General features: G+C 34.1%; 1 protein-coding gene across 3 annotated transcripts in view; it reads left to right on the top strand.

Annotated features, from left to right (window-relative positions):
* LOC149789282 (peregrin-like) overlaps positions 1-24753 on the top strand; it is a 171828-nt gene extending 147075 nt beyond the window's left edge. For 2 of the 3 annotated variants that reach the window (XM_089975473.1, XM_089975471.1), the window contains exon 15: positions 15616-24753. In XM_089975473.1, coding sequence (XP_089831599.1) covers positions 15616-15808 — 193 coding nt within the window. In that variant the 3' untranslated portion in view covers positions 15809-24753. The remainder of the gene's footprint in view (positions 1-15615) is intronic. The other variant, XM_089975474.1, reaches the window with a different exon arrangement.
* The last annotated feature ends 2978 nt before the right edge of the window (positions 24754-27731 follow it).

Below are 27731 nucleotides of genomic sequence, written 5' to 3'. Positions count from 1 at the left end.
TATTTTTACTTTTTGTATGAGTCATCACTTAGAAGTAGATAGACAATAATTGTTATTTATAGTAGATCAGTTGGTACACAGACCTTCATACCAGTGCCATTTTTGAACAAAGTACCCAGTATATGCAGGTCTCATAATGTCTGAAATTTCCTGCTTGAGGACATACGAGAAGTGCCTTTGCACAAAGAGTTATGCTCACTTCATCATAATGAATGACTTCTTACTTTAGGGTCAGACATGAAAGTGACAGAGGCATGCAACTGCATTAAAAGGTTACCAGCAATTACATCATTCTTTTCTAGAAATTGTAAGGAGAGATTTGTAACTTGAGAAACGAATTGCCCTTATCTTTTACACACTGTGAGTAAATCACAGCAAATAAAATTGTATCCAAGATATTAAGCAAAGTTGGCAAAGTTTGCCAGATCAGTTTTGGTCCTGTTTCTTTTTGTAGGACTTGATTTATGTTCAAGGGATGCCAAATTGATCGGTAACCTAGTAGCCTACAAATTCCTGTGCCTGAGAAACATCTATTTAGTCTGTGGATCACTTACCTCCATATACTATACCCAGAAGTGCAAGAGTTGAGTAATTATAAAGATATCATGGCTAACATAATTAGAGCTAAGAATTGATGAATTAAAAAGCTGTCATTTTTATGGATCAGATGCTAGGTCTTGTGCTGTGCCAAGAAAATCTTCACATTTTCATTTGATTGGTTGGAAATTAGTTTTGTTCCATGGAATTGACATTAAGTTGGAAATCACAGGGCATGATATTCAAGTAAACTAGCAAATATACAGTTCAAAAGTCAGTTCCTGCTGCAAATATAGACCCTGACTTAACATCAGATAATGCACTATCATGTCAAGGATGATTTTTTTTTGGTTCTATTCATTGCTCTTGACAAACTGCATAGACCCAAATCTGCCAGTGCAATATGTGCTGGCCGATCTGGGTCTCTACAGTCTGCAGTTGGAGCTGACATAATTGAGTATATCTGGTAGGTACGTTTATGAAGCCAGACATAGCTGATTACAGATAATGTATTCTTTAGCCTTCCACACAGAATAGCTTTGTTAGTCTTTCTTGTATTGTTTCTTCAGTGCAGATTTTGCTGTTACCAGTGATATGCACCATAAGAAATGGCACCTTTTTGACATCTTACATCACACTGAGATGACATCAAGATAAGCACAAATGACATTTTCTAATCCACTTCAAGTGTTTGTGAACTTATTTTTCTAGTTTGTGTTACATTTGACAAAAATCTTTATAAACATTTGCTTGGACAGGATAGATTTTTCTTAGGTCAGCTCAGTACCAATCAGTTTGAGGGTTCCAGGTAGCCAAATAGTCAAAAGCACTGGACTATATCAATCACTTCCATCTCATCTCTGTCCGTATGGGTTTAAGTTATGTGGTTGGCCAGTGTGGGTATGTGTGAAAACTTGCCACTAGCTTCACATGGGTGAGTGATTCTTACCGGTTGTGCCTGGGTTCTTCATCCACCAGTTATACTCACTGCCATGTATAGCCTATCTTGCATTGAGAAATGACATTAAACCCCAAAACATCAGCAAGCAAACAATTTGTCATGATTTGTTTTCTCTAAAAGTTTCACATGAGTATTGGTAAATTAATAAACAATGAATCCTTTCAGGGTAATCAAATACAGCTAAACCCACTTATCTTGACCTCAGTTATCTTAAGAACCTGTGCATGTTGAGACTTTTGGTCTAGTCCCAAAACAAATCCTTTGTTATGCTAATTTTTCCTGCTTATCTCAACCCCATTTAAGTCATCAACTCCATTATATTGAGCATCAGTTTTGGTCTGAAGTAACTTGAGGATCCACTCATTTTGACAAAGTGCAACTTTTAATGTCCATCTTGAAGAAATTTTAAAAGAAATGATTAGCAAATCCAATAAATTTTCACGCACAATTTGGTCAGTTATGTTTTGGTACTAGTTACAAGTCAACACTAACAAAAGAAAATACTTATAAATTTACAGTCCTACATATTTTGTGAAATTAAAATTCTAATACAACAGAACAAGGCCCATGAGTTTTTGCAGAGAGCTCATATCAGTGCAGTCAGTCGCACGATACAGCAAAACCATTATTAATGTGTGCTCTATTCTTGATATATCAGATTTTTTTCCAAGTTGCTACGACATCAGCTGGTTTCTGTTTGTTCTTCTCAGAAAAATATATTGAGAATTAAATATCCTTTAATTCTTTTATAAACAGCATGTGACTTTAATATTTTTGTATTTTTGTACAGCGATATTGGAAAGGAGTTTATTGTTATGTGACTTTTCAGCCTCTGATGTCATTGACATGTAGGTAGTGAGATGTGTCTAGTCATGTGACCAGAAATGCAGACAGTGGTACCAGGTCAGATTTCATCAGTGCTGTAGTTGTGTCTCATCCGTCAGTGGATTAAATACATAATGATTACAATACTCACAATTGGTCAGAAAAATCAATTTCCTATCAATTTCATGCAGGCATGACTCAACACAACATTGTTTAAGTTTGCCAGTCCTGCGGGTAAGCTGCTGCTATAACTGTTTTCCTAATTCAGAAAATATAAAGAACAAAAGAAACCCAATCATTTCTTTTAGCCATTACAGTGTATTAAGCGAGGTCAGATGGTAATTAATGGTTTGGGTTTTTTTTGTTTTTAATTTTGATTCTGTCTTCAGCCCATAAAATTTGACAATTACACTATCTGACACATTATAGGGTGTCAGTAGCCAGTACATGTAAATAATATTTGTAGTTAGAGCCATAGCAGCTGTAAGTATATGTATGCCATACTTGCATTTTTATTCCTTAAAACACTTGATTGAATCATTAAAATGCACGGATGCAAGCAGATCAATCATTAGCAATTGACAGATGTAAAATAATACTGGAAGTCTGCAAATTAAGCATGCAAAATGTTGATCACCAGACTAAACTTTATCTTCATCAATTGAACAGTTTGTTCTCCATAATAGCTAAAACTGTCATCAGTAGTATCATATTACCATATGTTCTATATGATACAACTTGTTGAAAATGGATTTACTGGCAGAAGGCTAGAACCAGCCACAGGGAATTCCTCATCTACAAGACTTATTTGCACTACAGGGCATCAGACATCCCAGGTCTGAAAAGGATTTAACAGTAAATTATGAAAAAAATAAGCATATTCAGACTTGCCAGGATCAATGGAAGGAGGCTTTCTGTGGGTTGAGTGTGATGACAAGAGGCTGTTCATGTTTTTTCAGCATGTACAGCATACCAAAAATCAATCAGATGTTCAAGTGCCTTATTCAGAGGCACATCCATTTTTATAACAGATCCATTGATAGCATGTGAAACAAGCAAAGAGCACCAGGTAGAAGGGTTATTAATAGTAAATAAACCTACCCCTCTCGATCATCAAGACCCTGATTCCAGCCTTTGTAAAGCAGAATTCACAACCATCTATTCACAATGTCAGAGGAACCAGATCTAGAAGATTTTTGTCCTGATGAGACCCTTTGTCCACTGACTGCTTTCTTTGGAGAAAGCCAGCACTTGACACATTCACTCCGAGGGCCAAGTCAAGGGTCATCTGAGTTTGAGCAATTGGTCAAGTAGTCTGGTTTTTTTCTGACCCTTCCCCCTACCAATTTTAGATATTTTGATGACAAAAATTTCAAAATGTCATAAATGGGGTGAGAAAGGTCAGAGGAATCTTTGAGTATCTGCCAGGTGAATAGTTGGGGCTACTGACTGCATATAAATTGACTATTGGTATTTTCCCATCTGTTTCAGTGAATGTGCTTTGTATAGTAAATGTGTTTTATTTTTTTTGAGTGTTTAATATTTTTTGAGAACTTTTAGACTTGAACTTTTGTAACAACATCACTGAGATTCAAAGAGGATCCACCAATAGAATCCATGATTATTTGATTTGAAAATTTTAAAATGTTTTGGTTAGTTAAATATAGTTACAATCGAATAAACAATCAAGTAGTTGTCTGAATTTTCAGTTTGCATTAATTTTGTTTTTTATTCCTGACTTTCGTTTATGTTAATGCATTACAGTAAATATTTGCATATCAGATTTAGCTGTTGGACCAATCCTTGGCTTATTATGTGGACCTGGGCAGTTTAGGATCCTACTAGTCCTGGGTAAAAGTGAAATTTTCAGGCCTTTCTGAGGTTTTCATGTTTTCATCCGAAGACATCTTAGGATAACATAGATGGTCCTAAATGAAAATGGTGCCAAGCAAATCATACATCCAATAAGGTTGTCTCATTAGCTGTCTTGAAAATCTTACTGTTGCTACCACACACAGACACACAAGTGGAGGGGCATATTGACAAATATGATTTCATCATGAGAGTCTGATGTATTCTTTGTTTTGAATGAAAATCATACCAATATGAAGTTTAATATGTCCACCACAGCTAATTTGAAGATCTTCTTGTCACTGTAGACTATCAGAGATGTTTGCAACATTCAGCAGTTATGACCCAGAGTGGTGAACTAATATGTCTGCAGACATTCACAATGTTTTGTAATAGAGTCAGCGGTGTTTTTCTGTATTTGTATAATCCCCAAAGCATGAAAAAACATCATTTAATATATCACCAAAAAAACAGTTGGATTTGTTTCCAAAACTGACATTGAGTTTGTATGTTCAAATTGATTACCATGTATACACACTTGAAAATAGAGACCAACTGCAAACTGCACAAACTCCAGTCAGCTGTCGCATAATGTGCTGGCATATCTTAGTTGGTGCAGTTTGTTAAGATTAATCGGAAGAGCACACAACATTGCCTCTGATATATCAGCACATTATGTGTTTGTTCAGAGTTTGTATTGTTTGCTGTTGGACTCGTATCTATGATATACATAAAATTAATTTTTTTAACGTGTCAGCTGTCTGGAATTTCTTAAATGTGAATAAAGTAATTATTACACCATTTCAGTACAGAACAGTATTGTGTCCATGATCCTTTATTGCCTTATACCTGTTGATCACCATAAAAAAAATGTCAGACTTCTTCCAGTTAAATAAAAAACATCAAACAACTTCTCTATTGTTATAATATAATTTTTATTTCAGTCATTTGAAACTATCAAGTTATATTTTAAATTCTTTAATTCATTGGTTAGTACTTTAGTCAGTGTACATGTATACTTCGTTGTAAAATTTTTATTCATGACCAGGCAGATTTAAGGTGAAATAAACAACTAAGAAGGTAGAAAATACCACGCAAGTATAAATGGGGGCAAATAAATAAAATGTAATTCAGATTACAGTTGCCCTATGGAAAGCTATCATGCACGCCAAGCATTTGATTGGTTAAATGAGATTTAAAGGTCAGAACAGGTCTGTTTTTATATACAACTCTCTGAGTTCTGTTGAAATAATAAGATTTAATTGTTTGAGAAATTCCAGTGAATCAGACTTGTTTGTTTGAAATGTAAAAGGACACTATATAATGAGCATACACAACACATATTCTATTCTTGCAGTTATGTTAGCATTTGTAAGAGTCATTGAAAGGAAGTGATATTTGTTCGTTAAAAGGGAACTTGTGATTCATTTGTAATATGTCATTGGTAATGGATGTAATTGAGTGAATAATCTTTAATTTAAACAGTCAGTACTTTGGGATTATATGATTATATTCAAGAACTTGAATATTTAATTAATGCAATCGGATTATGTGAAACTTTCAAGGACTTAAGTGATATTCTTCGTTCATGAGATTACATTGAAGTAAAAACATTTGGATTGTTTTATGTTCAGTTCACATGACAGTAACATACAAGCACTCTAGTAGCTTCATTCAGAATAAGACGGCTATAGTGGCCAAGTGGTTAGAGCATCCGCCTCGGATGCGGGAGGTTGTGGGTTCGATCCCCGGCTGATTCATACCAAAGACTTACAAAAATGGTACTCACAGCTGCCTCGCTTGGCACTCAGCATTAAGAGGTTAGTGTTAGGACTGGTCGGCCTGGTGTCAGGATAATGTGACTGGGTGGGACATCATGCTACATGTCTGCGGCATGATGCCTCAGTGCTAGATATCACCATAAACTGCCACACTGCAGACATCATAGCGATATGACTGAAAATTGTTAAAGCTACGTTAAAAATCCAAATCACACACACACATACACACTCATTCAGAATACCTTAGAACATTTTCCAGATCAGTGAGAAAATAGTGCATTAATAGGATTACATTCTAGAATTTCATACACTGAGTTATTTTTAATTCTTTCACCTTTTTTGTTTTATTTTTTATTTAAATTATATTTTTGAAACTTGAATGTTTGTTGGATATACCTTGTCCTGTTACTTCAGTTTAAACTCCGAGATGTAACATTGTCAAACACATGGCACATCAGCACTCGGCTTTTCCTGCAGTCCAGGTTTTATGAGTTCTCAACTATAGAAGAAGGTTCTTGATGGTCTTTAACAAAGTTCTTGACATTAGGGTGAGGAAAACCAAATGATCACTGTTCTCATGTCTTGCCCATAAACATCCTAAGCTTTCTTCGCTGACATACTGTCCTGTTTAAGTGATATTGAAAACTTTGTAACAGTAGAAATAAACCAATCCCAGTTTGTGTAGTCCAGTACCAAAACTTTTGCATCAGAAAAAATTCAATAAAATATTTACATTCCAGTTCCTGTAAATACAAAATATAAAATACTTGAAAAATGAATATATTTGTTAGTTGCTGGATTAAAATTTTTAAAAAATATTCTGAAGTGAAATCGATTCCTCAGTCTGCAACTGCTATTTTGTGGGTTTAACTTTTAGTCCTAATCACATTGGAGGATCAGACACTACTTTCTATACAATGGCTTTGAAACATGAAACGATTTTTCCTTAAGTGAAGTGTGAGCAGTTCGCCAAATATTTTAATGACAAAGCTATTTCATCTGCAGACAAAGCAGTTTAAAGGATTGGCTCTCACTTTGCTGTGTCTTCCAGCAACTTTATGAATAGTGAAAGATGATATGCCCATTTTTTGGCAATTTTACTTGATCTGGCAAGAGCATATCAGAGAATAAACCATATTCCCCACTTTTTAAAAACCGTAGCTTCAGATTGAGCATATTACATTATGTTGTCCACCAGTATAATTTCTGCACAATCACTTAAGTTGACTACCACACTTTGTGGATTGCTTGCACATGGCAAAGGAAAAGCCCTATCAACTGATGCTCAGAGACTCTGAGTTCAAGGTCACTGTGTCAGAAGGAGGCAGAATGGTTCCAGACAAAAACTTATGCTCATCATCTACAGCTATTAAACTTTGTGAATGGCTCGCACTAGAGGTAAGGATAAACACTATTGATTCCAGCACAAAAAGTTAAATGTCATAGTCACTGACCACAAGATGGAAAATGGTTTCTGCACAGTAATTTGAGTTCTATATCATTTATGGCTCCCAAAGCTTTTGGATAGCTTGTACATGGGATGAGGAAGAATGTTATCGATTTTGTAGTAAAAAAAAGTCAAAGTCTTGGTCACTGTGACTGAAAGAATAAAATGGTTTCAGCTCTATGACATTAGTTCAAAATCATCTCTGTGACCAAATTTTGTGAATAGCTTGCACTTTAAGGAAGAAGCCTTTTGATTCTGGGATCAAAAGGTTAAAGATTAAAGTCACTGACTGAATAAAGAAAAAAGGTTTTTACACAATACCATTAATTTTACATAAAGACCTTGACCAAACTTAGGGATGGCTTGCATTTTGGGTGAGGAAGATCTGTCTTGATTTTGTGGTCAAAGGTTAAGGTCACAGACTGAAAACAAAATGATTTTTGCACAAAAATTTCAGTTATTAATGTAGAAGACAAATTAAACATTATAGGCGAGCATGTATAATCTGCCTTTCATGGTATTCTTGTTGCAGAGTGTATTAGGTTGGCTCAACGGTCTTGTCTTCCAAGAAATACAATGAATCATAGAGAAATCCAGTTCAGACTATACAGCAATTATTCGTTGCAAGTTTTGTTTGCATTGCAAAAGGAAAAAAAGAATAAAATAATTATACTCATCTGCCAGTTCTGAACTTCGTGTTACAAAAATATGTTATTGTCAATGAATAAGCTGGTGATTCAGCATACATATGATAGGAATAAACAAGGTTTATTTGTCAAGCCCTTACATTATGTCCTTTACTGTCAAATCCAATCAGACAATGAAGCTCTGGCAGCTTATATGGGTCAGTGTTGGTGTCGAGATTATTATTATATAATAGGTAAGAGATGGAAGAGATTTATGCAGCTTGAAATGTAGGCTGTATATTTCCCAACACGTTACCAGGCCCTATCTATTTTATACCATTTTGAGGCTACATGTATGTACAATATGTTTTAAAACTCTGAGACATAAAGGCTCAAATTTCATTTTGGATTTTGCTTGTCTTATTTTAGGTTGCAAACAAAAGTTTGCATTACATCAAGACTAATTCATTAAAGTAATGTGGAATATGCATGGGATCATTGTTTTAGTTATTGAAGTATATATTATTTCTTTGGACATGACTGCATCATGTGTAAGTTTTTTTTAATAACTCCATTAGAAAAACACTTGAACTATTTAAATTGCAGCTTGTAGATATTTTGGCTGTAAATCAGTTTCTTCATTATTGGTCATCAAATTTAAGTTGAATTTGCATTTACAGAGTGTCATGAATACGTTTCCAGGACTACCATCATGCCAAAAAGTTAAATTTTATAGTCAACACATTTCAGTTAGATTTAACTTTCACCAGTCACAAAGCTCTTTTCTGGACTTGAATCTATCTATGCCTATTATTAAAGACAGGAAGGGGTGCTGTATATACTCATAAGTAAAGTCAAACTGCAAACAAGCAAGATCCTGATCTGTCATGGCATAATGCACCTGCATATCAGGGTATAATGTTTGTTCTACAGATCACTCCCAACAATCTCCACAGACTCAGGTCTACCCGGCACATTATGTGATGACAAATCTGGATTTGTGCAGTTTGCAGTTGGACTCGTCTTATATGTAAGTATAAACATGGGGTGTTTTTTTAAACACATTTTTTTGAAACAATTGATTTCAGAACAAAATCAGCTTTTTATTTGCTTGATGCTGTTGATAATAAAGACAAAAAATATTGGAAAATTTTGTCTTCTGATGACTGACATTAGATGTAACAAGGATGAACAATATCATCTGTCATCTTTCAATAAATTATTGTTGGAAAATAAATCTTCTGAAAGACCTGTTTATCCTCTTTGCCTATGCAACAAGATCTCTTTTGTTAAAGCTCTGCTGGTCATAGACCAGAAGAACTTATGGAGTGTCTTGTTGCCCATCCTGCTTTGTTCATTGTTAGTCCATCTGTTAAAACAAGTTCGTTTTAGCTACACCGCCTAAACTGCTTTGTTCATCGTTAGTCTGTCAACTGTTACCACAAGTTCATTTTAGCTACTCCTCCTAAACTGCTTTGTTCATCGTTAGTCAGTCAATCTGTTACCACAAGTTCAGTTTAGCTACTCCTCCTAAACTACTTTGTTCATCTTTAGTCCATCTGTTACCACGAGTTCATTTTAGCTACTCATCCTAAACTACTTTGAGGGTAACATTGACACTTTTCACACACATACATCTCATGGTTTAGTTGGTCCTGAATGATGTATGTGCTGTTCAGATATCTCATATAGATGCCACAGCCTCTTGAAATTTTATTGCTATTAATCCAGAAATGAACATTGGGTTTTCACCAAAAGACTTTTCATGATATCTAAATAATGATAGGAATGTATGCCCAAAACGTCTCGAATTTGGAGAATATTATATACCCCAAAATGAGCCTGTCAAATCTGTCACACACTACTGAACATAGATGTCTGCCTGTCTGTATTAGAAGAGAATTTGTCATAAATATTTAATTAAAACTATTAAGCATTGTCTAATGCTGTTTGCTGTTACATCAAAACAGCTGTGGATTGGGATTAAATTGTTTGGAAAGTTGGGCTGAGTGTTCACAGATGAATATACATGGTAGAAATTGTGCACTTGTGACTAATGCACTCCTCCATCAACCACATGTTGCTGTGCAAGTAAAATTTGGCTTTACTGCCTCACTTGTTAGGAATGGCCATAAAATATGTTTTTATTCTTGAGCGGTCTGATGTAGTAGTTTATCATGAAAGTTCATGATATTGTTGGAGAATTAGAAATGACATTGTTGATTGTAATGTTACTCTATTTAGTTAATGTCTTTCTTTAATGCCTACCGGTATGTTATGACTTGCTTTGTTATCACTTCCAGATAATCCTATGGGCATGCTCTCATTCCATGTGCACACAAAATTCTATTATCTGCATCAGTATGATAGATTGATTCTAAATTTTACAGCACACCAGCATGGTAAGGTTATCAGTATGAAGAAGAGAAAAAGAAAATGGTGTGAAATATCAGTGTAAACTTTCTTGGCATAGTCTACAATAACATGTCAAGTGCAGTTCATACAAGATCTTAAAACACCGAACTTTAGCAACATTTAAATAAAAATGAAAATCTGACCACAATTTGTATGTTTCCAAAATATTTACTGTATATACCCGTGTATAAGCCAAATAATTTAAAAGAAGAAGAAAAAAGGCCTGGATGAAGTGGAGGGGGTGTCAGTGTCTAACCTTGACAGTTTTTAGGTCTTTTCATTGTCTACTGTATTGGTTGTAAATCTAGGGACATAAAACAATAATTTTTTCTGTGTCCTAAGACATAGGCATGTAAAAATAAAAAATAAACTTTCGGTGACCTGACAATTGTTAAACTGTTATAAAGTACTATGATTAATCTTGTTACTGTTTTGCATGTGCATATTTTCTGGATTTTTCCAACACGAAATTAAATAAAGGTAAATACAGCCTTCATAATTTGCGGGCCAGTTGAGTTTACCAGAGAGACCATGCTGAACTATAATGTACAGTACTTATGCAGTGCAAAGTGTGCATAGCATCGCTTAAATCCTTACTTATTCCCAAACATATTAGATGCAGATTTTACTTTATTCATTGTTTTAACCAAATTGCATTCTTCTAGATAACATTTCAGCCATTCCTTAATAGCTGTTTCATTTATGTTGAATCACGTGCTCACAAGTTACTCATTTTCAATGATATAAGCAATCCTACAAATTGAGGTAATATTTTTAAAAAGGTACACAAACATTTAATTGTACAAGGCACATAACCATCATAATTTATATGTTCATGAAGAGTGGTTAATAATAAAGGCTAAAATTCTCATATAGATCAACTAAGATCAACATCAGACAATTTTAGTTTTGTGTTTTAGCTGAACAAACATGATAACTTTCCACACAATGGAAAGCTTCATGTTTTGGCATCTTCTATGTTGATATTCAGCAAATTTGTATTTCATTTTGCGACAGCAGTACAGGTCAGTTAATCATTAAAACCCTGAAACTGGCTTGTGATAAGAGGGAATTTTGACCAGTAACTTTACCAGTACATTTATGTGTAATTGCCTTTTATTCCATAATATTAACATGATTATCATAGTTTTGTAAAACAGGGTGTAAGGCATACATATGAACTTTTCAAAAGCCAAGTAGGGAGACTGAATTAAAAAAATAATAGAGATTGGGACCTAAAATTGGGAGTTTTTCGTGGCATTTTTAAAGTCTTGTTTTCACTAAATATTGATCGATCTTCCTGGTCCAATATGCCTGAAATTTGCCCAAAAAAAGACTCGCTGTTTCTCCCTGTGATGTGCCATATTTTCTTCCAAGACGTGCCCTATTTTCATATTCTGGTCAGCTTTGGCCAAACTGCGCAATAGCTTAAGATTAGTCTTAAGCAAGCAAGAAAGCCAGCATGACTAATTAAAAGTTAATCTTTATCCATGCAGATATTTTGCAAAAATGATTGGCCCTCCATCATAATTCAAAGAAACCATGTTCTACACTATCATGTGTTATGCAAGCACCAGCAATTGATTGGAAAATAAAGGATTCCCAATTTTGTTGATCTAAAGGTACCAAAATAGCCAGTCTTATGGTATCATACATGTGGCAACTTTTTTCCCTTCTTTGTATATCTGACTGTATTCCCTTATTGTCAACTCGTAAAGCATTTAGTCTTGTTTATTATAAAACGTGTATTCTGAATTAGTTTTTTGAAGACACATTTGCTGTGAGGTATGTATTTTCATTCCTTCTTTTAATTTTTTGATGGAATTTAACATGAGTATATACAGTATAAAAATGACGTGTTCACTCGTGTAAGTTCATTTCATGGGAATGGCGCTATAGCTTATGGAGTTACAGCGTTTGCAGTGATCATTCTTGGGATTGAAATTAATTGTGGACGATTTTATTGTTCTGTTTTTTTGTTGTTGTTCTGGTTTATTTATGTTTGTATTGTTGTAGAGGGGGGAAAAAATCATTAATTTACGTGAATAATGTTTAAACATAACATTCTACTTAGTGAAGAAGTGAATTCTTTATAGTAAAGTAATTATTTCGTCACAACAATAATTCACAGGTGTTACAGCAGAACATGTTGGATTTTCCTTGTTTAGAAGAAATGAAAATCGAAGACATAATATAGTAAAGGGGAGTCCTCTGCAAAAATTGGAAGATATTATGAAATCGAGAGGTTGGTGTTGAGCAACCCCAAAAATCGGGAGGTTTTTTTTCTCCTCCTGGCGTGAAAGTTGACAGGTATTGTGTAAGTCGCTTACATCAAAGCAAAATACAACTCAGCTTTTACGGTATTAGCATAATTTCCAAACCTTTATTATTGTATTTTGTAGATATCATTAAAGTTATGCGCAATGGTACCCATGATTTGACTCCAACATATGTACTTTATTCACGATTAATCAAACCTACAATGTACATGCGGTGGCGCCATTATGCAGATAAGTTCAGTAGCCTAATTGTGAGCATTGAATCGAACCATATTGTTTGTTCGTTGTGTTGTCATACTGGAATTACATTTTAATGGGTTAGGTATTTACAATTTCAAAGCAAAGTAAACCTTAATTACTGGTGCACTGATATAAAATGTCCAATGTTATAATGCATAAATAAGCAATAATTGAGTCAGAAGGGAGAGGTAGTGTTACAGCAACTTGCGATTGCTAAATTCTTGTCATCATTTGATCAAATTATACACAAATCTAAATTAGGCAGAAACAAAAAGAAAACAGACAATTAAATAAATTACTTTATACCATTTCTTTTTAATAATCGTGCTCGCCAACCACGAGTTAACTATATGTTTTTTTTTAAATAAGAGTTTGCCTAAATAAATGCATTTAGATCTTACCTCGTGCATCTTGAGGTGTCTCAGAGTTGTAGGTCGGCTTATTTGCAGGTCATGCACTTTTTAGTGTTTATACCTGTTCACTTTGGGGGTTGGCTTATACACGAACAGGCTTATACGCGAGTATATATGGTACATCATAACCTCAAATAAAGGTTGAAAGAGTCTTGCAAATTCTGCTATGTGATTAAAGTCATGAAAGCAACATATGGACCAATAGCACACATCCCTGTCACAGAAGAAATGAAGATGTCATTTAAAATGGAGTCATGGCTTAAGAAATGCAAGCCAGGTCCAGAGTTCATAAACCATTGAATTTAGAGACTTGAATGTTTAATCATAATCCAGTTTCTATAAATTAGTTATACTTGTGCAAAAAGCAGGTATATTTTATGCAAGAAAGAAATTGTATGCATATACAGTATCGTAAGTTGCTTTGGGATACCGCATTTTGATGTTTTGAATAAATTCTCAATCACAGTCATGGAAGTTTCATTAATTCAAAGCCAGATATTGTCATGAGGGTTGTCTTTCAGGTGGTGGGAAGCAAATCACAACTGTTCACATGGAACCAATAATATATGCATGTACCAGCTCTAGGTGTTGAGGTATTATTTTGTGAGGTTTAATGCCATTTTGAACATATGATAGACTATACATGGCAGCCAGTGGAGGTGGAGGAAGAACCACAAACCTACTGGTCATCTTTCTCGCATACATGTGTTGCTGAGTGGTTGAGCTGAGACTCAAGTTTGCATACACAACAGGTGAGATGTGTGAGTGATCTGTCAAGGCGAGTGCCTTAGACCACTCAGCATCTGGGTATTGACCCAAGGACTGCAGTGTTTTAAAGTGAATGTAGTAGTACTACTGAGCTAAACTTTATACATGCCCATTTGTAGCTATCTTATTAGTATGTAATTTTGGCTGGTTTGCAAAACTTAGGGATTGCTTTGTCTGTTCATCTGTTTGTCTGGCAGCAACATTCAGATTTTGGTTTGCATTTAGGGCATTTTCTCAGACACTTGCTCATCCTGTTACTGAAGTTAATATTTAGATGGATCATGTAGAACAGAGTTAAAATTAGATTACTGTGACCTGTATTTCACAATCCATTGATTTTTGTTGATTTTGCATGAGCTCATTTTCTCAGGTACTGTTTCCTACAGTCACATATTTTAGTATGTAACTGCATAAAAAGTTCTGTGACTGTCAATGAAAAGTAGGTTACAATGACCTAAATTGAATGGTTTAGTAGCTTGCACTCACCTTTGCATCAAGCTAAATGTCTCTAACTTTGGTTTTTATCCATTTTCTGATACTATCTCTTGTCTCATAGGATATTTTGATGTGTCATATGGAGTTCTCGTTTTTTTTGGTAAAAATTAGGCTACTCTTTCATGGTCAATGGAGTGACATAAATAGGTACATCATTGCATCTAGGCTGTGTGATTGCAAGATTCCCTCCATTGTGCTAGCATATCCCAAGAGAATACAGAGTTGTGAAATTGTACAAAAGAAAGTAAAGTTCCCTCGTATATAATATGCATGATAATTATAATACAGTTATTCAGTTCAGATGGTTTTATCCTTTCCACAAATCATACCAGTCTTCTTTCCATAAGCTGGTACAATGCAGCATGGTTTATACATATATTTAGAACTTGAATTCTTAGGAAGTTACCTATGTGTTTGTGCACTGATATGTATTAATACCTAGAAGGGTATAAAAATTGCTGTCCATTTGCTAGGACATACACAAAGTTGCCATTCTTAGCATTTATCAAGTCTTGTAGTTTCTAGCAGAGTACAGACAGCTGGGAGGAATTAAATGTGGTCCAAATACTATTGGTGCCATTCAATGGCATGTGTTGAAAAATTGTTGCAAATTGATGAGTAATCGTCTCCTCCCACTGTATGCTGTAGTCTTTTGGGCAGGCTGATAAAGAGTTCCCCATTCTTGTAAATTCCTGGATGCAACAATATAGGTATTTTATTGCATCACCAGTGATCCAGCCATCTATGAAAACTGGATCACATGACTTGCATTGCATGGTTCAGTGATTCATGCTTACCTTTTAATCAAGGTTAGGTTTTCTATTTATGTAATTTTCACATACTGGTAATTTGATGTTTAGCTGTGTCAAAGAACCCCAAAAGGCTACAAAGATTGGTATCTCTTGGATGAAAGTAACAGTATTCATGGTTTGCAGTTTGACTATACCATTGACAATTTCCTTTTACATGTTTTGCAGGCAGTGGTTGCCAAGAAACAAACTAGAACCACTAGGGGTGGACTCAGCATTAGACAAGAGTAAACTTCTGGAGAACAAGAAACCCAATGTAAGGAAAGCTGTACAGAAGGCTTATGAGAAAGCTATACGACATCGATGCAGCGTCACTGGGGAACCAAATCCATTATCTGGGGACTCGAGCAGTGAAGATTGAAATATCTTTGCCAGGTTTTATCATAGATTCATCAAGCTTGAAGGTTCAGTTTCTTATGCAAATTTGACAGGTGGCAACAACATGAGTAATGTTTTCTTCAAACATTATTTGAAAAGAGGAACAAAATAAAGTTTTATAGTATGTTGACCCTGAGGAAGACCTGAACTTTGTTATTCATCAGTGTTGAGCAGTTTTAAATATTAGTTTATAAGTTGTTCAGAGAAGTATTGACCTTAAGCTAGATAAATGTGAGTGATAGTTGCATAACAGTTTCAATACTTTTTTATGTAACTGATTAATCCTCATGTTTGTAATATTTTAATTTGTATAATCATCATCTTTTGAACTTCAGTGACGCGGTGTTTGTTTTGTTTGAAATATGTTTATGGTGATGAACATTATTTGGAGGGAGAGACATCTTGCAGGTGAAATTCATGATTCAAGTTTGCGTGTAAAAGGGATTGTAAATCATAATATCCACACTTCAATAAATAATCATTATTAAGGAAAAAATTTCATTACATGTAATCTCATAATAAAAACACACAAACATTATTATTGACAATATCATGTGTATATTGATGGATTAACTCCTTTCTTTATGTTGGGAACTGTCCAGTGGAGAGACATTATCGCATGGTTGCCGCGAACTATTCTCCAGAGACATAAGTAACCAGTTCTACTACTGCCTGTACAAACTACCTCTAGGGTCAGCCTCATTTGAGTTGTCACCATAGTCATTTTTTCATTGAAAAGGTAGCAATAATAGTGCTAGGATTGAAGGCTAGAGTCCCAATATTCAGTATGTCCCACTACTATTTAGAATCCCCTCAAAAATGAGGTTGACACAAGATTAGGCATTTCTGCAAGAAACTGACTGATTGCATTTTGTGTGGCATTTATTGAGTGAAATGCTCAAATGCTGCCTGAAAAGCAGTTTGATTGAATATAAATAAGATACAATTTGGAAACTGATTTAACTAAGTTACCATAGATAATGAGCCAGATCCATCAGTAAACTGCATAGACCCAGATCACACAGTGCATCAGCACATCTATGTTTGTGCAGTTTCTTTGGAATAATCAGCAGAACAAACATTATAGACCCTGATCTGCTAAGCATATAATGTGTGATAGCTCATTAGGGTCAGTGTTTGCATTTGGATCCTACATATGGTAAATGATGGTGAGAATCAGTCATGCACGGTTGTAAGTTTCAGAAAAATAGTCTTGTTCCAGGCAGATTTATAGTGTATCCCTGATTTACAAGAGTGCAGTCAGGTAGTTTGTAAGTTTTGTCTGCCAGAGCAGTTGTCTGATGTCTTTTTTATGCAGCTTAGAATTTTTGTGTTTGTTGTTTACTTATTACTGTAAGTAAGCTGTACAAATTTCACAGTTATTAAGAAATTTAACTTGAGCTTCATAATTATTAGGAATGTAATCCATTATGGATAAGACTTCAGAATTTTTTTTTTATTTAGTAGTCAAAATGATTTTACTTATGAATCAATTAATAATTTTACTAATGAATCGATTTACATAATGACCTTTATATTTGATGTGTTATATAAGCTGTACAGTTTTTAAAGGTCTTTTTTTTTTTAAATTTATGTATTATTAATATTTGCATTATATATTGTAGAGCAACTTCAGATTTATCTATGAGGATACTTTTGGAGACTTCAAACTCCATGATTATTAATTGCATTCTCGGACTATAAACTGAAACCCAAACCCAAAATACTAATGTCTGACTGCATTCAATGTCACTAATAGTTCTGGCAAGCAGATGTCAGTGGTTTGGTCTTTGACGATGTTTCAACACATAGAAGTGTATATCATGCCAAATTAATTGGAGTAAAGCACCTTGCCCAGAGGCACCTTAGTAGCCAACCTGGCCTGGTCCAGGCAGGAATCAAGCCAACAGCCTTCTGGGTTCAAATCCAGCCTACTAACCACTGAGCAACTGAGGTGTCAGAATTTAGTAGCTGAATCTGAATTGGAACATGATAATGTTTTACAAGTTAAACTTCATGTTTTGCATGATTCATGAAGTTCATGACTCTTGGAAGCAGTTACACAATGCACAAAAGTTCTTAACAAAATAAAGGCCATTCATACGTATATTGTAATTCATTTTCATTCTATTGACTTCATGAATCCCTTAATATATGAAGTTCAATTCTTATCATTAAAAATGGATATGAAAATAATAACAGGTAGGTCTTAAAGAAATACATAACAGAACTATATTTAAACCATGGTCTACAAATATGGCCAAAGCATACAAGAATGGTGCATGATTAGTAATTGGGGCCCCAGGTGGACAAGTGGTCTAGGGTGCTTGCCTTTGCCAATCACTGACATCTTATCTCTGTCGGCATGGGTCCAGGTCTTGGCTCAACCCATGTAAGTATGTGAGAAAACTTGCCAATAGCTTCCCATAGGTTGGTGGTTCTTCCAGGGGTTTTCCCAGGTTTTTCCTCCTCCAAATGTACAAGCCGCCATGTATAACCTATCATTTGCTGTAAAGTGTCATTAAATCCACAAAATTAAATGTAGGTAATTCTTTTCTGATATTTGGGACTAATAGTGTCAAGGTTTCTGCATCGCATAATGTGATTTAAATGCTTATCACAAAGGCTTGATAAAAAATTCAGTCTTTATGGGAGGGGAAGTCATAAAATTTATGAAAGTGCTGTGTGTTTGAAAGGAAGATTTTTTAAAATAAATTTTCTTTTTCACTCACCAGTCACTAATATTAAAGGTTTTTGTCTGCCAAAGGTTGTATGAATACAGTCTCTTGAACTGAGGGTATTTACTGATTTATCCTTGATTGTAGATATAAAATGAATTATTCAGTAGAATTTTTACAGGTCAGTAGCGTACTTTATTAATGGATTTAAAAGAGTTGTCTTAAGAGCAGATGTAGTAATTGTTGGAAAGTGAGAAATTCTTCAAGCGTCAAACATTATACGACAGGTTTTGCAAGATTGATAAGAACATTTAAGATGGAAAGAAATTTGTTCATTAATTTGGTTACAAGAAATAACTTTTGTTATTACTGCCCATTACATTAATAGATATAAAATGTTCAGATATTATTTGCTTTATGACAATATAATCTCTTATAATTTCACCATAGACCATCAGACTCACATTCAATACATCAAAAAGGTTTTAATTGTTCATTTAAATTGGTGAGTTCAGATGGTACCAGAAGCTCTTTTTTTGTTTGATGAAATCATTCAAACTGTATATAAACCCATTTTCACTGATGAAATCTTTATTAACTCAAAAAATCCATACCATTCCCATTTTGTGTAAATTATTGCACAGTTGTAAATAGCTGTGAATTTAAGTTTTGAATATTATATTCATTCAAAGTTATATATTGTCACATATTTGTATGCTGTATTTACTTGTGAAGAAATAAAAGCCAGTAGTTAGGTGATAGGTTTGAAATTTTGGTCAGGAATATTTAATGGGTGCTGAACAATATTGAAAGGAGGATGTATTTAAATGCTCTTTAGGAATATCCTAGAAATGTAATGAGACATTTTATGTTATATTCAATACAGCAAGCAAATTTTTAAAAAAAATATTTACCACATTATTAGCATAAGTAATATTCGTGTATACATGTTTTGCTTTTAGTACATAGTTTTTTCAATGATTGGTGTAACAACTTGTGTTCTGTCATGTAAAATATTAATTCTTGTATTTACTTTTGGTAGTTTTGTAAAACATTGTCAAAAGGCTTTACTTGGATTAGTACCTCCATAAACAAAAGAACAAAATGAAATCTGAAGAAAACTTCACTAATGAGTTGTATACTTTTGATATTTTTAAGAAATTCATGCATATTGTTATTTTCATTATTTGTTGAATCTCTTCTTACGACCCATAACTTCTATAAGATTTTGATAGGGAAAGGTATTTTTACTTCCACCTCAAGAACATCAGTTTCGTTTTGAGTCATCATTTTGAAAAACTAACTAGCTGTCATATAACTTTCATTTTAACAGTTACTGTAGATCCTTGTTAATATATGAACCTTGTTCATCCACATTATTAGGTTATGAACCACATCTGTATCCCCTAAGCTTACATGATTGGTACAACCTGAACTTATTTATCTGTACTCATGTTTATCCCAATATTTTTATGTCAATCAAAAAAGTTCAGATTATTGAGGTTCTGCTATATTACAGTGCATCATTTTATATTTCAAAACGTTACTAACTTTGAGATTAATTTAGACAACGCAAGGCTATCAAATTCATGTTTCATAGCTGTCATCAATTTCAGTATGGACTTTCATAGCTAAATTGTTTCCTTTCTTGATGAGTGTTAACTATTAAAAGTGAATCGACAAGGGAATACTTTGATTCATGGAAATAATGTTGTTAAAGCAAGTCTAATTTGCTTGTAGTTTAAGGTAGACCAGGGTTTATGACAACATTGTTGTGATGGGCTTTATGATAGGGTTATTATATAAAGTAAAAGCTGTCCTTACAGATACCTTTATGTTAACATCACTAACAAAAGGAAGAAAAAATTTTTAAACCTCCTTTTTTTAGAGGATACCTGTCCCAAAGGACAAGGTTTTGAGGTTCCTTGAATATCCTGCATATATTTATTTCTTTGTATTCATTAAAAATTTGCTGTGTCAGAAGACACAAAATTCTTGAACACAGTTAAATAGTTATGTGGGTCCTTTTTTAAAATACTGATTGGGTTTGGCAAATTTAGTATGGATTCAAAGTAACTCGAGTCCTTGAGTGCATGTGTTAATTCTTTTGTAAATACTAGTGAATATTATCATTGTTATCATCTTGATTTATATATCATCAACAAAGCATTTTCTAATGCATTTACTTAGATAGTTCATGAACACACATTATGGAATACATTTCAACCTGTGTAAGTGGACACTTGTATATAAAGCACACATCATAAAGAAAAAATCCATTGACATTCAAATTGTCATTTGTAAATTTAACGTATACATAAAGAACAAGGGATACCACTGTATGTTCAATTGAATGTGTTTTATAGAGAGGTTTCACAAGCTTGTCAATTACATAGATAAAATCAGTACATACGCTGGTATATTATATTCTGGCATGCATTAATAGAGATATAGAAACTTCTTTAACATAGCATGTCATCATTTAAGAGCAATGATGAGTTTTAAGCCATTAATTCATAACGTTTTATTATGCTAATAAAGTGAACCCCATGTTGTACTTGGTTTTGCAAGCAAGACAGAAATGTTTAACTAGTGGACTAGAATTGTTAATGCCTATCTTTATCTGTGCACAGATCTGAAGAAATACAGATCCTATCAAAACATACATACACTAAAACCTTTGAAGACTGAAAGTCAGATTAAATTTTCAGAATAGAGGGGTTTTCAGTTTATTGAGGTTCACTATTAAAGTTTAAAATCCAATGTGGTTATGGGTTCTCTGACATGCAAGAATTTTTTTAATTTTATCAACAGCCAGCCAATATTTAAAATAGATACATGTGAAAACATGGATTTCACTGCAACTGTACATGTTTCTGTGTTGGATTTTATTTTGCCTCATATCACTTGAAGCTGCTTAAAGACCATTGGCTGGCAATATGATCAGATTCGGTTTTGATTCAAGTGTCTGATTGATATTTTGGACCGATATTTTTTCTTCAGATTTCAGAGTAGAGGGCTTTCGGTTTGCTTAGTTGATGTTTATGGAAACTAAAGAAAAAAAGTTCGGGACCAGAAAACTAATTTGGTTTTAAGGAAATTTTGGTTTTTTGGAGGCTTGGTCCTCGCATGTGCGCATGTGTGTTTGTGTGTGTGTGAGAAACATACAATGATCCACAAAAATGGTGGTCATCATTTCAACACATATAACTAATGTCTTGCTGATTCTAGTTTCAGACATGCTATTATTTCCATGTTTGCACTATTATACACACACAAAATAGTGTTGATTACGTTCTAGGATACAACATTTCCTTTGTTTAACATGAAATACAATATTTCCTGTTTAATATTTGATTTCAATTCCCCAGCCCATTTCCTAATATATATTCTCAAGGCCTTGTTATAATGTTCCTTTGTTATGTTTAATTGGTTATACAAAATGTTATCACCTGACAAACCAAAAGCCAGAAAAACAAGGGCAGTCATTAAAACATTCATCCACAGTCAGTAAATGATGAGGCATAACAAAGGTGCAAGGTAGCAAATTCATGATGATAAGACCTTGTTCATAATTGGTACTTTAGAATCATGGGTTGTTGGTTTAATTTTTTTAAAGCATTAGAGCATAAAATGAAATTATATTTTTGCACACTTTTTTGACTATATAATTTAGAAATATGATGGGAAAATTATTAAAGCTACGTTAAAAATCTAAATTTAGAAATATCCTTTAGCTGCCATTCTCTGTGTGTTGACTAACAGAGTACAGCTCAAAGAAAATCTCCCTTGAATTCTGAAAATGGCTGAAATTTGCATCAGAAAAACAAAAAGAATGGTTCTTTTGACACAAAGTTACATAAGCATTTGCATGTCTTTGAAAAACTGATCAGCAAAATCTAAGACTAATTGTAAACATATGGCTATTGACAATTTCTTTTCCATCCAAATAAAAAAGGGGCTAATTTACTAGTTATTGAACAAAAATATTTTCATATAAAAGTGATTTTTATGATTCACAGGCTGGTATATGTACCTATGTATTGACACTATTCAGATGGTAAACCTTGATGATTTATGGGTTTTTTCTTCACTTTAACATAAATGTATTTATACAAATCTGTGTTCCTTGAAAAAAGTTTTCTGACAGTATCATATCAATATAAATTATTTACTACATGCTTGTCTAGTGTCATCAACATGAACATAAACAATTTGAAAAATAATTGTATTTGGAAATAATGTTTCTTGATTGTAACTTCTAAAATCCCAGTTCCCTCTGAAATATTATAAAGATGAAACATGATAAACAGTCTTTACTGTATTTAGTATTTATTTAATGGGAAATTAGTTTTATAATGTAAAAGCTATGAATTCTTAATAACATACTGCTTTCCTTGTAAGTTACCTATAAAAATAAAGACATTGATGGTCTGCCCACTCCAGCTACCTGTCATTCAAAATATAACACATAGCAGCTAAAAGTGTTGTGCCTACTACATCTATCACAGGCTTAGTGAGTGCTAGGTAATTACAGCAAGGAGCAAGGCTTAAAATTTGTCACCTGGCTTGTCATAGCAGCTCTGAAACTTTCAAAATTGCCACTATATAAGATAATCCGAGTCAGATAATTCTAACATTCAAACTTCTTATCAAATTGTGAATTTTCAGCGTACTTTTGGAGGAACATTTTTTGCCCTAAAAAGAAAATATTTTATGCATACATTTTTACAGCTTTGAGGAAGCAGAATTATTTCAGTATTGGTGATCAACCTGACACTACTGCTTTATTGGCATATTCATTTTTATGTTTTCTTTTTTTTTAATTTGTTGAAAAGGTTTTCAATTATGTTGATGACATTGAATTTTTTCCTGTAAAGTTTCTAAAAACTTCAACCCTTATTTTTGTTACATGCTGTTGTGTAAACTTTAATATATCAACTAAAATTTGGTCAGTATTTAAGTGTCTTGCAGTGTGTACATTGAATTAGATTATTGCAGTTACTGCTGGTATGGGATTAGTTGCTTCATTTGTGTGACAAACAGGTTGGGTAGTGTGGCAGAAGGGTCAACAGAGTCACACAGGTTTGAAAACTTGATTATCAGAGATGTTCAGGCCACATGTACAGCCCAACCGTCTTATGGTAAAACTGTCTCCACAGATCATAAATTTAACTTATTATTCATCATCTCATCCCTTGTCTTTCTAAATTTTATATTTGCAAACACTTTGAACTTTAAAGGCCCAGATTTATTTTTCATGTGAAGTTGATTTCACAAGAATATGCATTTCACTGAACTGTGTTCATATCTTGAATAATCCAGAATGTTAGTGATACATATATTTCAAATACAATTTTTTTTAGATGCCTATAAAGATCTCATTTCAAAGATAGACCCTCAGCATGGCTCTGATAACATTTGGATTTATTATTGCTTTTATTTGGTTTTAGATCCCAAATTTTGTGATTTCAGACTGTAAGGTAAAATGTGAGCTTGATCACTTAGTTATTAATGGTTTGAGATCTTGATGTCAGAACTTAGTGTATACTGTATATAAGCGCTTACATTTTAGTCCAGCTGCAAACAACATAGACCTTGATGTGCCATCACATCAGATCCCGGTCTGTGTTTGTCGTCATGATAACTTCTAAAAAAACAGCATAGACACGGATCTTCTGATGCATTATGCACTGCCATGTCTGAGTCTTTACAGTTTGCAATTGGACTTACTTATTTGTGAGTATATACAATATCAAGAAACATCTGCATGCATCTTATTTTTACAGCTCTTAAAAACAAGAATAATTTTTTCAGCATGATATTTGTTTGTGACAGGATGTAGTCTCATTTGATGGCATCAGATTGAATGAATTTTACTGTGCTTTGAATTCTTATTCTGTAAAACTTAAACTTGGTATGCTCACGTTCTTGTTGACAATTATTTCCATACTGTATTGAAAGGTTCCTTCCACAAGTGCATTACATTCATGAACAGTTGACTTTCCTCCCTATATTAATGTCTTCTGATGTAGTCGATTTTGTTATAGGGACTACAGTACCAATTAGATGAAATAGCATTTCACAACAAAAGATTGTTTGGAAATAATTCAGTCAGTTATATGCGATCTTTATCCTCGGAAAATATTAAGTATTTTAGAAAATGATTGGATTTTAGTGCATTTTTTTACTGTTATATTGTGTTTATATAATTATAAACTGATAAAATAAATATTGTAAATATGTTGTTCATTGCCGTCATTGTTTTTTTTGTTGGGTTTTTGTTGTTGTTTCAACTGATACACGTCACGTTGCTCCAGAAATATACCCCATTTTTCACAGAGATATGTATAGCCATATCTGCTTTGAAAGCTCTAACAACTGTTACTGTCTCGGGCACACTTAAAGATTGTGACAGTTTCGTGCATGTGCATTGTGACAAAATAATTATTGGCTAATGTACCACTAAAGTACTTGGAAAATATTGAAATCATGCTTAAATCCAAACAGAAATGTTACAGATAATTTAGTAAAGGGTTGGGGGGGGGGGTCTTCTACAACTTTTAAACTGCAGCAAAAATGTGATTCAGCAGCCATCAGCTAAGTGTCAGAGAACTAAGCAAAACAGTGAGAAACCACCACATTCCATCAAGCTGAATGTTGAACCTGGGAAAGTGTATCATGCCCACTGTTCGTGCAGGCAGGATAGATTTAATTTTCTTTTAACCCTTTTTTTTTTTAAGATAATAGGAATTAAAAGAAACAAACAAACAGAAGAATAGAGACAAAGGGCAAAACTTACAAGTGGATAAACTGGTATACTGTATTGCAATGTTTAGAATCATTGATCAATTTTTTCTTTGGTGAGCAACCACTTGCACACATTACTTTGATTAATTTTAAATTATCAATTAAAATATTTAATTTGATTCTATTCATTATTTCAGTGCAAATTGTTACCAATGTACGAATCTTCCCTCCCACGTGACATGTCATCAAGAACAGTAAACGGCTGCCAAGCCAGATACTCCCGTCTTTCATAATGTATATTTCAGTAAAACTTTTTGGAGAGGCACAAGCTATTGGAAGCAGATGTAAAGTGTACATTTTTTAAAAAGCAAAACGGCCGAGAGATCGTGTCCCCGTGGATTTTAACAGAGGGAGTGAAATTAGTGATGTCTTTAACTCTACCTTTAGAAATTTATTTTTAAATTGGTGATAAATGGCAAATATTTAATTTAATTTACCAATAACATGAAATATATGGAAATTATTTAGGGTTCTTCTTCAGTTTTTTTTTTTTTTCTTTATGTAAAATCAGTTGTTTTTTAATGTATTTTCTATTTTTATTGTATGAATAAAAACTTTCTTAATTACAGAAATTGGTGTCACTCCTGATGATCCGGTACATTAAATTTGGTGGGTTTAACTCTAAAAGATGTAATAAACATGTCCCTTATTTATTACCAACATTTTCATGAATATAACCTGACAAGTATATTACCATTTTAATGATTTTATCATGGGTTTTTGCTTTTCTTTCCTTTCCTTTTTTCTTTATTTCCTTTTTCATTCCTGGTTATAGACCAAAGAGCTTACATGATGGTTGCTTGTCTACGATCTGTCTGTAAGCATAACTTGTTTATTGTTACTCCTACTAACAAACTACCTGGCGAATGGCCATGAAATTTTACGGGCACATTTTACCCCAGGTCTAGCTGGTTCTAAATGAAAATGGTGGTTATTGTGGGTCTAGCGCCCTTTTCAGCACATGATAGGCTATCATCATCATCATCAGTTCCGTAACCCGAGGTCTTTGGGGCACCACAATTGACTTTACAACCAATTCTCTCCATCTTTCCCAGTTCTCTACTGCCCTTTGGGCATCTCCAAACACCATGCTTATCCACTCTTAAATTTTGTTTGCACCTCTTATTCTGTCTGCTACTTCTTCTTCACCCCACCTCCCGCACTGTGCCTTGCAAGATTGTTTTTGCCAGTCCAGATGAGCTTTTTGCGTTTTTTTTCATATTGGTCAAGAGGTCTTCTTAGGGTTCGATGGCTCGTTGGATCCTGCTGTGGACCTCTTGTTAGGTTACATGGTCAATGTATGAAATGCCCAATATATTGTGCTACCTTTTCATTTCGAAGGCTTGAATCATTCTTTGTAGATTGTGAGCGACCATGTTTCACATGTTTGTAACACATTGTAGGCTATAGGTGGCAGCATATATGGTGCTGCTTGCGTATGCAGTATGGTTGCCACAGCAGCCATTTTTAAAATCGTACTATCGCTATCTTCCTGAACATATGGACATGTTCTGTTTTGATTTTTTTCTTCTTCATAGCTACTGGGTCATACCCCAGACGAGCTTATGGAAGGGTCTGTTGTTTGCCATCCCTTCATCCAGCATTTCATGTCATCCTTTAGCACAGTCTTGTACTGGTCATCAGAGGCGTAGCTGGGGGGGGGGGGCAGGGGGGTACATATGTCCCCGGGCGCTAAGGTATAGGGGCGCCAAAATGAGGCTTACAACGTTACATTATAATAAGTAAACAAGGGTAATATTCAAAAATGTGATTAAACGGGGAGGGGGCTGGGGCGCCAATTTTATAGTTCGTCCCCGGGCGCAAAATATCATAGCTACGCCTCTGCTGGTCATAAACTACTGGGAAGATGGCCATGAAACATTACACACACATTCATCTCATGGTATAGCTGGTCCAGTGTATATGTATGTGTGTGTGTGTGTGTGTATATATATATATATATATATATATATATATATATATATATATATATATATATATATATATATATTGTGAGTGCCACACTGACAGAAGTCTTGAAAATCGTGTTTTACTTCTTCAAAATGGATATCACATCAACAGGTTTTCCCCAAAAGGCTTCTGATTCGTGCATGGTCCTACATGAAAATGGCGCCACTTTGTGATTGACATTTTGAAAATGTTATCACTATTTTTCTTAAATGGACGATGTTATATCGATATGGAGTTTTCACCACAAGACTTATTATGAAGTCTGGTTGGTTTGAAGTGAAAATTGTTGTCAAATAGTGGCCGTCTTGAAAAATAAATGGTATTGCTACTCTTGCGTATCAGGTCCTAATTGACGTGGGGTTATCACTTAAAAACTTCTTATGATGCCTAGTCGGTCATACAAAAAAAGAGGTCAATTCAAAGATTGTTTCATGCATTTGTGTACTT

Source organism: Sinohyriopsis cumingii, chromosome 11 (assembly GCF_028554795.1).
Source record: "Sinohyriopsis cumingii isolate HCF-2022 chromosome 11, ASM2855479v2, whole genome shotgun sequence".
In the NCBI taxonomy this organism is placed as follows: Eukaryota; Metazoa; Mollusca; class Bivalvia; order Unionida; family Unionidae; genus Sinohyriopsis; species Sinohyriopsis cumingii.
Note: the sequence above shows the minus strand (reverse complement) of the source record. Positions and strands in the feature narration are given on the sequence as shown.